A 15,088-nucleotide genomic window follows, 5' to 3' on the forward strand; every position below is an offset into this window, starting at 1 on the left:
CTTTTTTCTGTCTGTGTTACTGTTAATAACTGAAGAACTGGGAACAACCCGCCTGTTCGACATCAACAAAACTGCTTCATCCCTCAAGTTTTGCAGCTTTTTAATTTGTTGGCAAGATTTTTGAAATACCTTTCAATTAATACCAAGAGCATCTTCATAGTTTAGATATTTACAGATACATAATTTTAAATAAAAATGAAATTCTGGGGAAATTAAAATCTCAAAACAATTTACAGTAAAATGCAAGCAGTGAAAAAATATTCATATTTTCAAGATGTCATGAAAGTTTCAACAAAATCTGTTTGATATACTTTATACTTCACATTTTTCACTGATTTTAATAAATATAACTTAAATGGCTCATAATGTTCTGTAGCTCATGTTTATTACTGTTGAAAATAATATTTACATCGTTAAAAACAGCAAAAGAACATGAAAAACTGTTTTCTGGTTCTACTCTTTTCCAAAGTAAACATGAAAGCTTGGTTCTGAAAATGGTAAAAATGATTTAAATAGTTTTGTAGAGATTGGATTTTGTTAAAACTATGTTAAAAAGTAGATTTTTGGTCTTTAGATACTGGAAAACATTACCAGATTATTCAATTAAGTTAACAATCTCCTGATCTTCAGGTACACCAGACATTTTTTCGTCATCCCTGAACTTCAACAATAAAATGAAAGAAATGAATAATAAATCTGAGTTATGTTTACTTCCTATTATCAGCGGTTCTTCTTATCTGCAGCTTTAAACGGAAAATAAAAAACGTTTTCTTTAAAAAAAAAAACTCTTAGCTGATCATAAATCCACCAATCAGAGCCAAAATGGCGGCCGCGGTCCTTTTATGCCTGAAGGTTTCACGGGTCACGTGGGTTGAGGCCCTTAAACAAATGACAGAAAATGAGTGAAAAAAGCAGCAAAAGTTGAACGAAACTGAAAGACGTTCAGAAAGTCTGAAGAACTGTGGATGAAAACTAATTTAAAAGCAAGCCAGACTGCTTGGAAGGAAAACAAAGTGGTAAATGTTGGATGAAGACTTTTGCACAGTACCATATGCAGCTCTCTGTGGCCAACAACAAAGTGTCTTCAATAAACTCCATTAAGGAAATTGAAAGCTCTTGACCTTCAGCCTCCATGGAGCTTCGTCTGCCCTCTGCTGTCAGTTAACGGACCTGCCAGCCGACCCCCACGCCACCTCAGATGACCTCTAAGGGACGCTGGGACTCCTTCAGATCTTTGTCTAGCTGCTGTTCGGTCTGAGCATGACGTAGTTTCACAGAGAGACCTCTGCAGCTGTATCATCTGTACAAACAGTGTGAAGGTCAGGCTGATGGCCTCAAACTGGTGTTTCCCACTGGTCTGTTTCTGCAGCCTGGTACCATTACTGAGGTAGTTCTATGGTCTCCAAACTCAGTCTGAGCCAACAGCTTGTTTTCAAAGAGCAGTTTCAAAACTGAAAACCTGTTGGAGGTCAGCAAAAACAAGCCTGGATCACAGATTCCACTCACCTCTGCAGACCAGCCCGTCCTGGACGATGGTCTGTTTGCAGATGCTGCAGTGCTTGGTCTTCTTGAACGTCTTCACCCGGAACGTGTGAGAATGGAGCGCCTCCAACTCTTCTGGCTGCTGGCAGGAGGAGAGATCTTAATTAATGATCGAGAAAAGCTACTTAGACACACCAGTTTTCAATTAAAACAGCATGTAGGTTCTCATGCATCCTCATGAGTCTGAGCGTAGACTAGCCGAAGACAAGATGGCAGAGAAAGACCCAGTCCTATTTCCTGCTATCATCCCCACCTAAAGACTCCTCTGGTTCTCCAGATCAAACATCTCAGCACATCTGTCTGCAGTCTGTTGTGTTACCTCAACGGTGAACTATCTCCTCCACCACCACCCAGCCCAACTCCTGCCTGCTTTGTAAACCTGATTCTGGGCAGCGGGTGTGATGATTTTCCTGCAACAAGTTTTTATAAGTCCATCCTGAAGGTCTCCCCTCAGAGATAGGAGATGTCAGCTTGGTGCTGTAATTCTTCAGCTGGCCCCAATTTCCCACTGGGAGTAATGGAGCAATTATACACCTTTACTTCTGGCAAATTTCAGCAAAACAAGAAAGAGGTTTTAAGTTATGAGGATGATTATTCTGTGTGACGAATCCCCCCCCCAAAAAAAAAAAAAAACCAGCAGAAGTTTAATCAGAACAAACTAATGTTTACAAAATCAATAAAAAAAAAAACAACTTACATTGCTGCAAAGAATGATTTTAAAAACGTTTCAATACGTTCTGCTGCCAGGCTGAGCTAAATACCTGACGTCATGACCACAAACATCAAGAGCAGCATGGACGTCATTTTGATGCACATTTGAAAGCTACACTAAAGCTTATAAAAGTGAGCTCAGCACCAGCTGACCAACCCTAGACCTGACTGGAGAGGAAGGGGTGGATGGACACCAAAACCCAGAGAAAACAGGAGTCTCATGCAGTTGTTTTTATCCTGTCATCATATAAGGAGACACCACAATTAGATGGTCACTAGGGATGTTCACAAGTCCGAGTCAAGTCTCAGAATCGAGTCTCGATCTCAGAGCGTCACTCGCCTGAAAGAAAATCCTTTGGATAACTCAGATCGCCTCAGATTTGAGATGAATGTTTCAGGTTAGAAGTGATGGAAGTAAGGATAGAATAAGAAATAAATAGATTGGTGCTTGTTTGCAGTCATGAAGGAGCTACCCTGGTCTGTGGTGGTCAAAAAGGAGCTGAGCTTCAAGAGAAGCTCAGAATTTATTCTCCATCAATGTTCAAACCCAACCTCAATCAGGAGGTATGGATCCAGACCAGAAGAACCTGATCAGCTGAAACAGCAATAGAGATGAAGCAAGAATCTCCATCATCAGAAAGTAGCTTGGAAACTTTGGCTGTTTTCCCTGTTTGTCAGTGAATTCATCAGTAAAAACTCGAGGATTCCCAGGAAACATTCCTTCACACTCTGAATCAAACCTTTCAATATCCGGAAATTAACTGCTTGTTACAACTGGTCACAAAAGGATTCATACTGATTACTGCAACATTATGGGCTGGTGAGCTGATTCAAAATAAACCAATGCCAGCTTGTTCCAGATTGTTTTCCAGTAAAAAAAACAAAAAAAAAAAACTTTATTCATCTACGATTTTTATGACATTCCTGCAATTTCTTCCTCTTAATTTAATTTCTGCACGCCAGATGAGGCCGAATGACATCAGATCTGCAGGTATTTGGTAATAAACCACAGTTTGGGACATGAAATTATGTTTCATCACTGCAGCCCATCTTTTGGCCACAAGACTTTCAGCCTGAAGGTGGGAAATTAATGTGGTTGTCACCAACGATGATTCTCCTTAAATATTCAGAAAATCCCATTTGCTATGAATTCATTCCGAGTGTTTCTAACTCCTGCATCATGTTCCTGCTGCTGTTTTTCCACAGCCAAGTGACAGTCCACCATTTGTTTCATTCAGAGCCACATGGCATCAGCAGAACAGCCAACCCTTCTCTCCATCACCCGGCTACGCCTTACTACGACATAACGGGATTAGCTTAATCAGTTTAGGCTGAAATAATGACCGTGGCTGTGCAGGATGCGCCATGTTGGCAGGAGAGGGATGGAGGTCCCTGCATGGCCCTACAGACTCAGTGTTATCTAAAGCGTCGGCTGGCACCTGCAGGGGTGATAGTCCGGATTTGGATTTAGAGAGGCTGGAAAAAGACGATAAGTGGGATACTTGAATATATTCTGACAAAATTCTAAACTGTGGAATTAGAAAACTGTCATTATCCTCAGATTAAATCCTAGACTGTTAAGACAGATGAAGCCATAAAACTAAAGCAGCACAGTTAACAAAACCAAGCTGCAGGGAAATGTTAGAAGAAAAACTGAAACCAAACCTCATCCAATCCTGTAATAGACTGCTCCTCCAAAACACCTCTGAACGTCAGGGTCAGGACAAAGGATAAACACAGGTCTTCTGGACCTTTGGATTCATGATGGGGTCTTAAAGAACCATCTTGCTTCGCTCAGATGCCATCAGGCTGGTCTCTTAAAGGTTCGCACACCCTTTGGCAAGCTTTCAGGGCCATTCCCAGGACGTTTCTGCAGAATACTGTACAGGAATGCAGTTACCATGTGGGGGGTTGTTTGGCCTGTTTCAGTGCTCTGTCATTAAGAATGATTTATGCATGAAACACATTTTCCAGATTCCAGATAAATTAACTGCAACAGGGGAGGTAAGATTTTAATCATGACACTGAACACCAGCCAGACACTTTAGGCTCTTTATAGATGTTTTAGGACTTGAGGTCTCACTAAATGCTCCCACATCTAAAAGAGGTTCTAAACTTGGGTTGCAAACAGAATGTTGCAATACTAGAAACAGTGTGAAGCAGCATGGGCAGTTTTACATGAATCACTGTCAGTTTTACTTTTACTTCCAGTCCAGATTTCCCTCACAGATGAGCCTCCATGCTACTTTATTAAGACAACCACAGCTTTGGGACTCGATTCAGTCGTCTTCTTGACCAATCCTGGGCCTTTTCCAACTCCCCCAGCCGCTGCCGATTCAAATTCTGAGGCTTAACCAGTCACAGGGCCACTGGGAACGTAAGGTGGCGGATCGGGACCTCCACTTTTATCCCACCTGTTTAATTTATGCTGGAATTATTCTCCTGTGTCCTGTAAGTAGACCAGAGTAGTACTGATCAAATGTCTCCAGCTCTTATTTCTTTACATTTTCCGTCCAAACAGTCAGAAAACGGTCAGAATATTTTAAAGTGGTCCTGATCAACTGTTGGGATTTCTTTCAACTATGGCTGCTTTGCCACTCCTTTTCTGTTCAGTGCTTGGAGCACTTTGCCAAATCTTTGCATAATGTGTAGTGGGTCCCTGCACCCAAGGAAGCTAGTCAACAGCATCAATGAAGCTGAGGAGTGAGGCCTGAGAAACTGTCGTGAATACTAGCTGAAAATCATGTGTGTAGCAAACAGAAAAAAAGGGTCTAATATGCCTACTAAGCTTAAGAAATACTAACCGTCCAGCCCATTTGAAAAGATGCTCAGAAAGTTTAGAGCCGGCCAGGTGAAGAATATTTCACAGCAAGGGAAACTACAAGACACTGCCAAAAGGTTTGGGTCACATGAGCTTCAATGACATCCAATCCAAAAATTTAGGAGAGTGTTTATAGGAATTTTTACCCTTTTTCCAGAGTATTTGTGAGGTCAGACACTAATGTTGGATGAGAAGGCCAAGGTGCTTGATTTTACCTGTGGCTATTTAAGTGGTTGGAACACCTGAACTCAGCAAGTGGTTTTGTTTTGAAGAACCTCTAGTGTCACAGATGGTCCACTCTTTCAAAATACAACACGGGCTTCAGGGGTCATCTGGAGAACCTCTGAGTGGTCAGTTTAATGTTACAACAAATAAACGGCCTACAGCCTGTGGATGATCCCGGTCAATAAATCAAACGCACCCATGAACAGGAGAACAGGACTGTGTTCTGTAGCTTTTTGACTGTAAATGCTGCTCAATGGTGGCGATGAATATAAACAGACTTGGAAACGGCTGCTTACCTCTTTTTACTGGTATATACTGTTGACAAACATTACAGAGAACTTATAGATAATATAACCATGACAACCAGCCATTTATCATACTAGAGTGACACAGAGGGGAAAACCATTTCCTTAAATGATCTAATTTACCTTATTTTCCTACTGCATGAGATAAAGACTGTTTGTAGGACTGCAGTCCCAGAGCTCGAGTCCTAGTCAGTGTGACATCTTTTCTTTTGCGACCCAAGTCTAAAGCTTGATGTACACCAGAAGCACAGTGGTACATCTCATCAATTAACGCATATAAACTGGTGCTGTTGGCAAAAACTGGACCAATTCTGCTGAAAAACAACGAGACCGAACCGATTAGGGAACTTCTGCTGTGGGTAATTTTAGTCAAAGTCCTGAAGCATCTACAAAGCACAGCTTCAAAAATGATTGCTTCGCTCTGCGCCTTTCAGGTTGGCAACCAACCAGATACTGCTGGTGTGGGTCATTGAAAAGAAAATGTCATTTTTTGATACACCACCAATGTGTGCTGAGCTCAGGTCAAAGCTTTAAAGGTTCTTACAATCCTTTCACATCCATGGACAATTCCCTGGATCACTAGAGGAGCCAGCAGCCTAACATGTGCATCATAAAAACCTAAACAAAAGACAGGCTCATTTTAGCCCTCCTGGCCTCAACAGAAATCGGTGTTGCAGCCATTTAACCTTCAAATACTAAGTCAATACAGAGCAGTATAGTAGGATGCTCCCTTTTGTGAGGGCTTAATTGTTTCCAATCATTAGCAATGCACCAGTCGCTCTCAGAGCTTGTTTATTGTTTGGGATCAGGGGGGGGGGGGGGGGGGGGGTTGTCTGCCGCAGTTGATTGGCAAGACATGGGTGAAGAGGACAGCCATGGGGGGGTTGGGAGCTTGTGGCTGCAGTATTATTGGTGCCCAGCAGAACCTCCAAATAACCCCTGTCCTTTACATTCGTGTCACACGTTGGGACCAACCTGGCCCACAAAGGGAGGAAATGGTTTCAGACAGGCAGAGAGGACCCCGAGAGCTGGGGTCAGGGTGTGCACATACCCCCCTCAGCCTGGGCCCTACAGCTCCTGGGAACAGACTCCTGTTCCCTTAGAGACGCACGCATAATCTCCTGCCTAACACTCATTAGCACACGGGCAAAACAGGCACTCTTGTGCATTAAATGTGCGGACGCACACACACACACACACACACACACACACACACACACCAGCAATCACTTCCACCCTATTTCTAAACTTTTCTCACTGTTAAAACTTAAAGAAGAGGAACATCTCTAAAGGTTTCACTGCTTCACCTCTGATTTATTCTTGCAGAAAGATTCTAAAGTGTTTTAATAAAATGAAATCTGAAGGCTTGAGGAGAATGATGGGGTTGTTTTGTACATTTTGGGATATTTTATGTTTGCCCTTAATTTCAAAGACTTCTGGAACCCTTTAATTAAAGTTCTAACTGAGGCTTCTCAAGCCTTTAGACATAGGACCTTCATAGAAAAACACGTATTGTGTCGAAGGAACATCTTCAAAACTCATTCCAAAAATATATTTTTGTCCCAAAGTGTCAGACTTTTGGTCGTTTACAGTGGTTCTGATCAGAACTGTTTTTACTGCTTGATATGGATCATGAGTGTGAGCACCCATCTGAAGTCCATCATTCTGCAGAGAGAAACATTATTCCCAAGAGGAAAACATCTCAGACAGCTTCCAATATCACCAGGAGAGGACGTCACCCAAGAGCTCCATCTCAGACTCTACAGGCCTCAATTAGCAGGTTAAAGGTTAAAGGTCATGACACTGAACCAGTCTGGCTGCTTGGAAGTGTTGAAGGAAAAAGCATCTTCTTTCTAAAAACAAGATGGCAGCAGGACTTAAGTTAGCAAAGCTGCATCTGGATGAAGGACAAGGCTTTTGGACCAATGTCCTCTGGACAGATGAGACCAAAGTAGAGATCTTTGACCATGATGGACAGAACCATGGTGTAGGAAACCAAACAACAGATCAGCATAAACACTTCATACCAACAGTGAAGAACGCTGGTGGAGAGGCAATGATTTGGCCTTCTTTTGGCACCTTGGAGTCCATGAGTGGACCATGAACTCCTCTGTGCAGCAAGGCATTTTAGAGTCCAACATGAGTCCATCTGTCCAACACCTGAAGCTTGGTCCTAACAGAACAAAGATCCCAAACACAGCGCCTAATCTACAACAGAAAGGCTGAGGGAGAAGAAAACCTAAGTATTGGAATGGCCTAGTCAAAGCAGATCTTAAACTAACTGAAAGGTTGAGGCGTGTCGTTCAGAGAGCTGTGCAGAAACCTCAATTAAATGAAGTAACATTGGAAAACAGATAGGATCAAAGTACCTCCACAACAAAAAAGAACCGGACCAAATCAGGCTGAAAATTACTTAACAGAAATGATTCTGTTTTCAGATCTGGTTCTACAAACTGCTGGATTATTGGGTCATGGGCGCACTTAGTTTTCATAAGCTTTTCCATTTTGGCTTCATGACCATGTTGTTTTTCTCATATCCTGATAAATATAACCTGAATGATATAACCACGGAGGTGGTCACTGGCACTAAGACAACAGCTCTCCAAAGAAGAAACAGAACAAAATTCTAACTGGACCCGACGGATTGTACTCCACAATAAAAGTAGGTCTGAGTACGTAACACACTGGAAGGAGAGTTAATAATTAATGAACTGTCATGATGTGTTAAGGAATAATATCTCACCATCCGTCTATGTTATAAGATCTCTGGAAATGAATCATAACTGAAAATCAGAACATAAAGCCCGTCTAAAGCTGAGCCTTACATTTTAATCTGCACCCGCAGTTGTCCTTTAATGGATGTTCTGTTATAACATGAACCCGAGCACATGGATCGGCACCAGTCCGGGTTAGGTAATGATAGAACCCAGAAATAAAGTGCTCTGACCCGTAACAGACATTCCAGCTGAAGAACGTCAACAGAAGGTTGTTTTTCTCCTCTAGTGTGACTCATGCATGGACACGTGCACCGATCTCACCTCTGATTACTCTGACATTCACCTCCAGCCCTTTGTGCATTACCTCATTTAGAAAGGAAACCATGTTCGCCTGGATGAACAAACGCTCCATTTAATTACATCATGCGCATGCAGAAACACCGCCAGTAAAGACCGATTTATCTCCTGGACCACATTTTCTCCTCAATAGTCATTATTATTTCAGCTTTCATAAACTGCAGCTCATCTGAACATAAATCTTTGATTATAAAGTGGAAAACATTTCAAACAGCTCTAAATCTTCCCAGTAACGGACGTCCCACCAAATGATGGTGATAGGGCAAAAAAAAAAAAAAAACAACCCCTAAACACTAAAGTACAAATAAATACAATTTAAACTACCTTGTTCTATGTTTCATAGCATTTATTGTTCAGTCAGGTACATGAAATGCCCAAGACTGAAACCCAGTTCCAGTTTTTTTAGTTAACTACTGGGAAACTCAGATGATCCAGTAAAGAAATGCACATGATTTAGATGACCAGGCTTGGTTGAATGTACTCAGATTAATCATCTGCAAGCAAACATGTTTTTCATTGTAAATCAGCAGATGGGTAGAGTGGCCAAAGGTGCCCCACGATCGACCCCCACCAGTCAGACGCTATTGTTCTTAATGGTGGAGCCAGAGACCCAGCGAGACCCCTCCAGTCATCTGGGTTAAGCAGTCAGCATGCCGCCATCTCTCAAATGGGACGCCATGTGCATGGATGGAAACCTGAACAAGGCGAGCGAGGTTCAGGCAGCGTTGCTCCATCTGTGAAGGTGTTTGGAGTGAAGGTCCCCATCCAGCATATCTGTCCTTGTATTCTTGTTCCGAGTCTAATTATATTTATTTTTTAAAAGGTGCATCAACTCTTACTTGGCTTTTTGACATTTCACCTTGACTTGAGGTCATTTTCTAGAAATGTACTTGATCTCCTGTGTAGGGTTCCAGTGAACTGCATCTACCAGCAGAACAGCAACAAACAAGGGTCACACTCACAGGGTGCAATTTTAAACCTTTTGAAAACATACAATTTATGAGATTTGGGCTTTCTTGATGATTACCTTTGAAATTTCTTAATAAACGAACTTCCTAAAGAATTTTACCGATAATTATGAATATGGGTATGAAATGGAAATATGTTGAAAGGATGGATGGCTCTGGCTTGGTATGACCTGCTGGGGCTTTAAGGAGGCGTTCTTGGTTGGTTTTGTTCTCCAAGAGATTAGCTGAAAATTCTGCATACACGCTGGATGAAGGATGCTGCATGTCTCTGGTTCTGCATCAGGCCCTTGATAGGCATCTTTCTCAGTTCAGCTAGTGAATCTGTATGTGCTGCAGAAGGTGCCACCTTTATGGTCTAACACTTCATTTCTCCACATCTTGTCCAGTTTCTTCATGTTTTCGAGGACAGGTTGGTCATCATGCAAAGATGTGCCAGGGTAAAATCCTGAATTGTGGTTATTTGCCAAGTTGTCACACAACACTGGTTCTCCAAGTAAGTTTAGCAGCATTTCTTTGTCCAAGTTATAACTAAATCAGAGTGAAATGGCTCAACAAAAGAATACCTTTAAACATTTTCTGATCTGTGGTGTCCAAAGACATCTTTCGCGCATTTAAAAAGACCTGAAACAAGTGAAAATGGTTCATTTCAAGGATTCTGCAGAACTTGACTCGGGTGTGTTGGAGCAGGAACACAACATGAACACAGGCCATTGAAGACTGGTGTTGGGCCTCCCTGATCTTAGAGAGCAGGGCATTTGCATCCTGAAGAGGCCACAAGTGCCCTGGTTCAAATCCCGTAGCCTGCCCCTCTGGGTCCCTGAGCAAGACCCTTAGCCCCAGAATGCTCCTCGAGCGCCGCACAACGGCAGCCCACTGCTCCCTAAGGGACGGGTTAAAGGCAGAGGATATTTTCCCCATTGTGAGATCAAAAAATATACATTTATTTTATTTATTTATTTAAACCGGACAGAAAATAACAAAACACAGCCAAAGTCCAAAGACACTTTAATAGTTTAGTCTTGATCAGAAGTTCTTCAGACTATCTGAATATTAGTGGCCATGGAGGCTGTTATTACTATCAGCCTCCATGGCCCCAAAATCTACTAAATTAAAATCAAAAAAGTTCTCAAACTCTGTTTCTATATTTCTTTCCCAGATTTCACAAACATCAGCTACTCAGGAGCCACAAAGATAACCGACCTTTCACCTCCCTGCTATGACCTCTTTTAGTCGTTATCTGCCCCCATGAACTCCAGACTCCGGCTGTATGTCTGAGCCAAGCTGCTCGTTTGCTACCGTCTGGACTCCAGTTCCTAAAACACCTCCACCCTTAATCCATCTTCCTCTGGAGCCGTCACAACGACAGGCTCCTCCAGACAGATTTGCTCTGATCTGCTGTGGACTTTTCCCTGAACGGTTCTGGTCCAAAACATTCATAGAGTAAAGAATGAAGTCCCTGTGAACCCGGTTACTGTTCCCCAGCCTTCAACAGAACAAGTGCAACAAGGAACAATTAGAGCTTAACAAGAAATCCTTTCCTCCCTTTCTGCTCCTCTCTAGTTAGTAACCAGAGTTCCCAGCAATGGAAAAGTCACCTGATTTTCATTTCTGGGGGTGGGGTGGCGGTGGGGGGGATGGGTAGGGGTACCATAGGCATTCAGGTCCCTCTTTTCTCCCCTCCTGCCCCAGTAGCTTTTCATCTCAGTGGAGGTGGATCCCAGAAGGAAATCACTCAGTCATCCAGAAATAAAGACCAGAGAAAATCTCCTCTTGCTCAGAGCAGCAGCTTTAGATCAACTCAGCGGTCATTTAGTCAAAATTCCCAGGATTAAGGCCTAAGAGTCCAATTTAAATTAATTTATCCCAATTTAGTCCACTTGTAAACTTGAACTATTTTATTATAACTAATTCAGTCGATCCTGTTTGAGAAAAAACTAAAACCCAATTTGATCAAATGGACTCAATACAAAAATAACTAAACTGAAGTGAATTGGTTCCAATTAGACTGGTCTCAGAACAATCCAACAGTAATCCATTCAACCCAGTTCTAACAGAACAGCCCAGTTTGAGATAATTATACCCGGGTTCCATCCACTGCGGTCTAAATTATTACAGTCCAATTTACAAACAGTTATAATGTTATTCCATCCAATTAGTTTCAATTTAATTAACTCGAAGTACGGAGAGTCCAGTCTGGAACAATAATCCAGGTTTTGTCCAATGGATTCCATTCAATTACAACCCAATCCAAGCCTGTTATTTCCAGTTAGAGTCCAGTTCAATCTAATTGTTTCAGTATGGTTATTAAGTGTCAGCCAATAATTTTTATCGTAGTTTATTGTGGAAAATGTCTTATTCATGATGACAATTTTGAATCATCGTAAATAAGATAAATTCTCTTTAATGATGTTTAAAAACTCCAAGAACTGGCTGTATTTGTACCTTTACTATTTTCTCCAGTTTGTTCCATGAGAGCATCAATAAATGTTAATAAGTTTGAAAAAGTAATTAAAAACAGTTACTGTGTGCAGTTTAGTGATGACAATCACACAAGAAGCCCATTTTTAATGGGTTTATTTTTCTAGAGCAGTATTTCTGTTTGTGGCTCTATGACTGCTGTGGCATGCAGTCACAGCCACACACTTACCTAAAAACGGCATCACTTTTATCGTTGTCACAATAGTACCACAAAATATTGCGATAAAATATTAGGTCCACATCGCCCACCCGCCTGGTCAAGCCTTTTTGATTCCGATGTGTTGGAGAAGACGCATCCAAAGCTGCAGGACACAGGTACTGGAGCACTGGAGCGGCAGACCCCTGGTCTGTTTCAAGGCAATTCATTCAGGTTCTGCGTAGTTCAGGTTATTCTGATTCATTATAATTAAAGTCCCATTATATTAGAACCAGTCCAGTTCAGTGAGTTGCAATAGCTGCTAAATACACCAACATAATGCAGGGAGTCCTCTCTGATTCAGTCCAACATCCAGACCTTGGACTTTGTAATATCAGACCATAAAACATTCTCAAAACTAAAAACCTGTATTGATCCAGCTGCAGATAAATGAGTCCATTAAGAGAAACAGCAGCAACCATTATTTAGCAGAGGCCTTTAACCTTCTTCTTATTCACATTTTAAACTCCTTTTGCCCCCCTTGTTTTCTTTCTAGTGCTGATGTGTAACACGATGACATTAATAACCCCTGGCCTGCATTCAGGTATGTGTTTAGAAGTCTTAAATAAATCCATATAAAGCAGGATATTAAACTTCATTTGTTTTCTGAGAAAACCCCCCAAATTGCTCGAGATAAGCTTTCTGTTTAAGGAAAAAGCTCTGAACAGGTTTCCAAGTACTGTAATATGCACCCAAAGTAAATAAATGATGCCTGCAGAACATGAATGTGTACAAGCTTCAAATAAAAAAGGACAAGTGTGCCAAAAATGTTGATTTGAAAGGATAAAAAGGTTTAAACTGCAATATTTAGAGTTCACCAGCCAAAGGAAACCAGACTGCTTTGTATCGTGTTGTTAAAGGAACCCGAACAGGACCGCTGAAACCAGGACCGTGATACCAGACCTTTCCCTCAGCTGGAAGGGAATGTCATTATTTAAGGGAATTTTGTTGCTGTGATTTCCTCTTGTGCTTCTGCATGACTCTTAGAGTGCAGTAAACCTGAAACCCATAAAAACACAACAGCACCAATCAGTTCAGGATATAAACTACAATAATTATAAAATCCTTTCTCTGTTTCACACAGAAATGCAGCGGCAGCACAGCATGATGCCATCAGTACCACCTCTTTGGATCCTTTGGTTTCACAGCTGAATAAATGTTATCATGCCAATCAAAGGTTCTGTTGCCTTCATCAGTGGGGGGGGGGCAATCGGACCAAGAAGAACTCCACTACCCTCAAACAATCCAAACTGTACAGCTGTCAAAATCAAGCTTTTGGGCAAAAACTCCCACCACTGAGTCTTTATCTTAGCAAAACTACACATCCATCTGTTTGTGTCTTAGTACTTAGTTTAACTTGGCTGCTAAATTCTGCTTTGGCAGCAAAGAGGTTCAAATATCTGACTGAACAAGAGCATGCTAGGCTTTTTCAGGCGAATAATAGCTCTGTGGCACACATGGGATGTGAAGCATATCCATATAAGGTGAGTTTTCACTAATAAACGTTAGGATGTTAGCCCTAAAGCTTGTTTCAAAGCTACGCAATGACTCAGATTTGGCTTCCTATGGTTCTTCGGTGTCAAAATGTAAAAATATGTTTTCAAACGTGAGTAAATTATGTTTTTAAGTCCACCAGTAACCAAAAATAATGATTTTTGTGTCAGAATCAGGGAGAATATTAGTGGCAATTAGTTTTATTTCACTGAGCAGCTCTAATTGGTTATTTTAGTCAGCATTATGAGGAGGTCTACAAACAAAACATCAACTCAAACGGCATATATCATCATCTTGTACGGGCAGAAAGCATTAAAATCTTCTAAATATGAACAATTTTTATTGGTTTTCAAAGCAAATATGTCATTTTAAAAGGGGACATATCATGTAAAAATTGCTAGATATTTGTATCTGTTCTCAAACTACCAAAATGGTCGAATGGGGTGGAGTAGAACACTCTTTGACCTGTAGGGGGACGGGGTGTGAAGTAGCATTTAAAGAGACGGCACCAAATCGAGTTGCTCTCAGACGCACCTCAGAACAGGTCAAAGAGGAACCTGAGGAGCTACAAGAACAAGGAGTTCAGACCAAAGAGTTGAGGTTCCACCTTATATAGACCACAACTGGATGTTTTAAGGTGAAGAGGGAGGATTTAAAAGCATCATATGCCCTGTATAAAACATTTTTCTGACAGAAAGAGTCATGCCCACTAAAACAAGAAGGCACCACCATAGATGCATGATGACATTAGTTTAACACAATAAAGTTTTGACTTAAATAAGTGTAATGTAAGTGTGGCCGCTAATTCATTACTGAAAAAAGACGCCAAGAACACCTTCGCTACAAAAAGAAATGAAGGTGAGGTCTGAGGAAGATGAATGTCTTCTCGAAACTCTGTTGGAAACACGTTTTGTCCTAGGAATACGAAACAACTGGAAACTTGGATATAAGGGAAGAGCCGACTCACAGCTGACAGTTCTTGCTACGGCTATGACTGATAGCTCAAACAGAGTCAACAGCCAGACCATGGAGGTGACCGCAGGCATTGTTATTGAGACTACCGTTTATCTGGCAAAATTATTCTCTTACCAATAACTACATGTAGCAGCATCATTTTTCTCAGTGTCTGAGCTAAATAAAGGAGAGAATGTTTTATCACAGATGCTGTCTGAGTGTGCCAACTTCCTTCTGTATGTGTAGTTAGCTTGTAGTGACTTTATAGGGTCTAACGTGAGAAGAATCACCACAGGTGACGTTATTAGTGTTTGAAGACA

At 41.4% G+C, this 15,088-nt stretch overlaps 1 protein-coding gene across 13 annotated transcripts in view; it reads right to left on the bottom strand.

Moving 5' to 3' along the window:
• Window positions 1-15,088, bottom strand: part of tns1b (tensin 1b) — a 185,824-nt gene that overhangs the window by 127,128 nt on the left and 43,608 nt on the right. For 10 of the 13 annotated variants that reach the window (XM_047370751.1, XM_047370750.1, XM_047370760.1 and 7 more), the window contains exon 2: window positions 1,507-1,624. In XM_047370751.1, the coding sequence (XP_047226707.1) occupies window positions 1,507-1,624 (118 nt within the window). The remainder of the gene's footprint in view (window positions 1-1,506; window positions 1,625-15,088) is intronic. The other 3 variants (XM_047370744.1, XM_047370753.1, XM_047370748.1) reach the window with 1 other exon arrangement.

This window comes from Girardinichthys multiradiatus, chromosome 7 (assembly GCF_021462225.1).
Source record: "Girardinichthys multiradiatus isolate DD_20200921_A chromosome 7, DD_fGirMul_XY1, whole genome shotgun sequence".
Lineage (NCBI taxonomy): Eukaryota > Metazoa > Chordata > Actinopteri > Cyprinodontiformes > Goodeidae > Girardinichthys > Girardinichthys multiradiatus.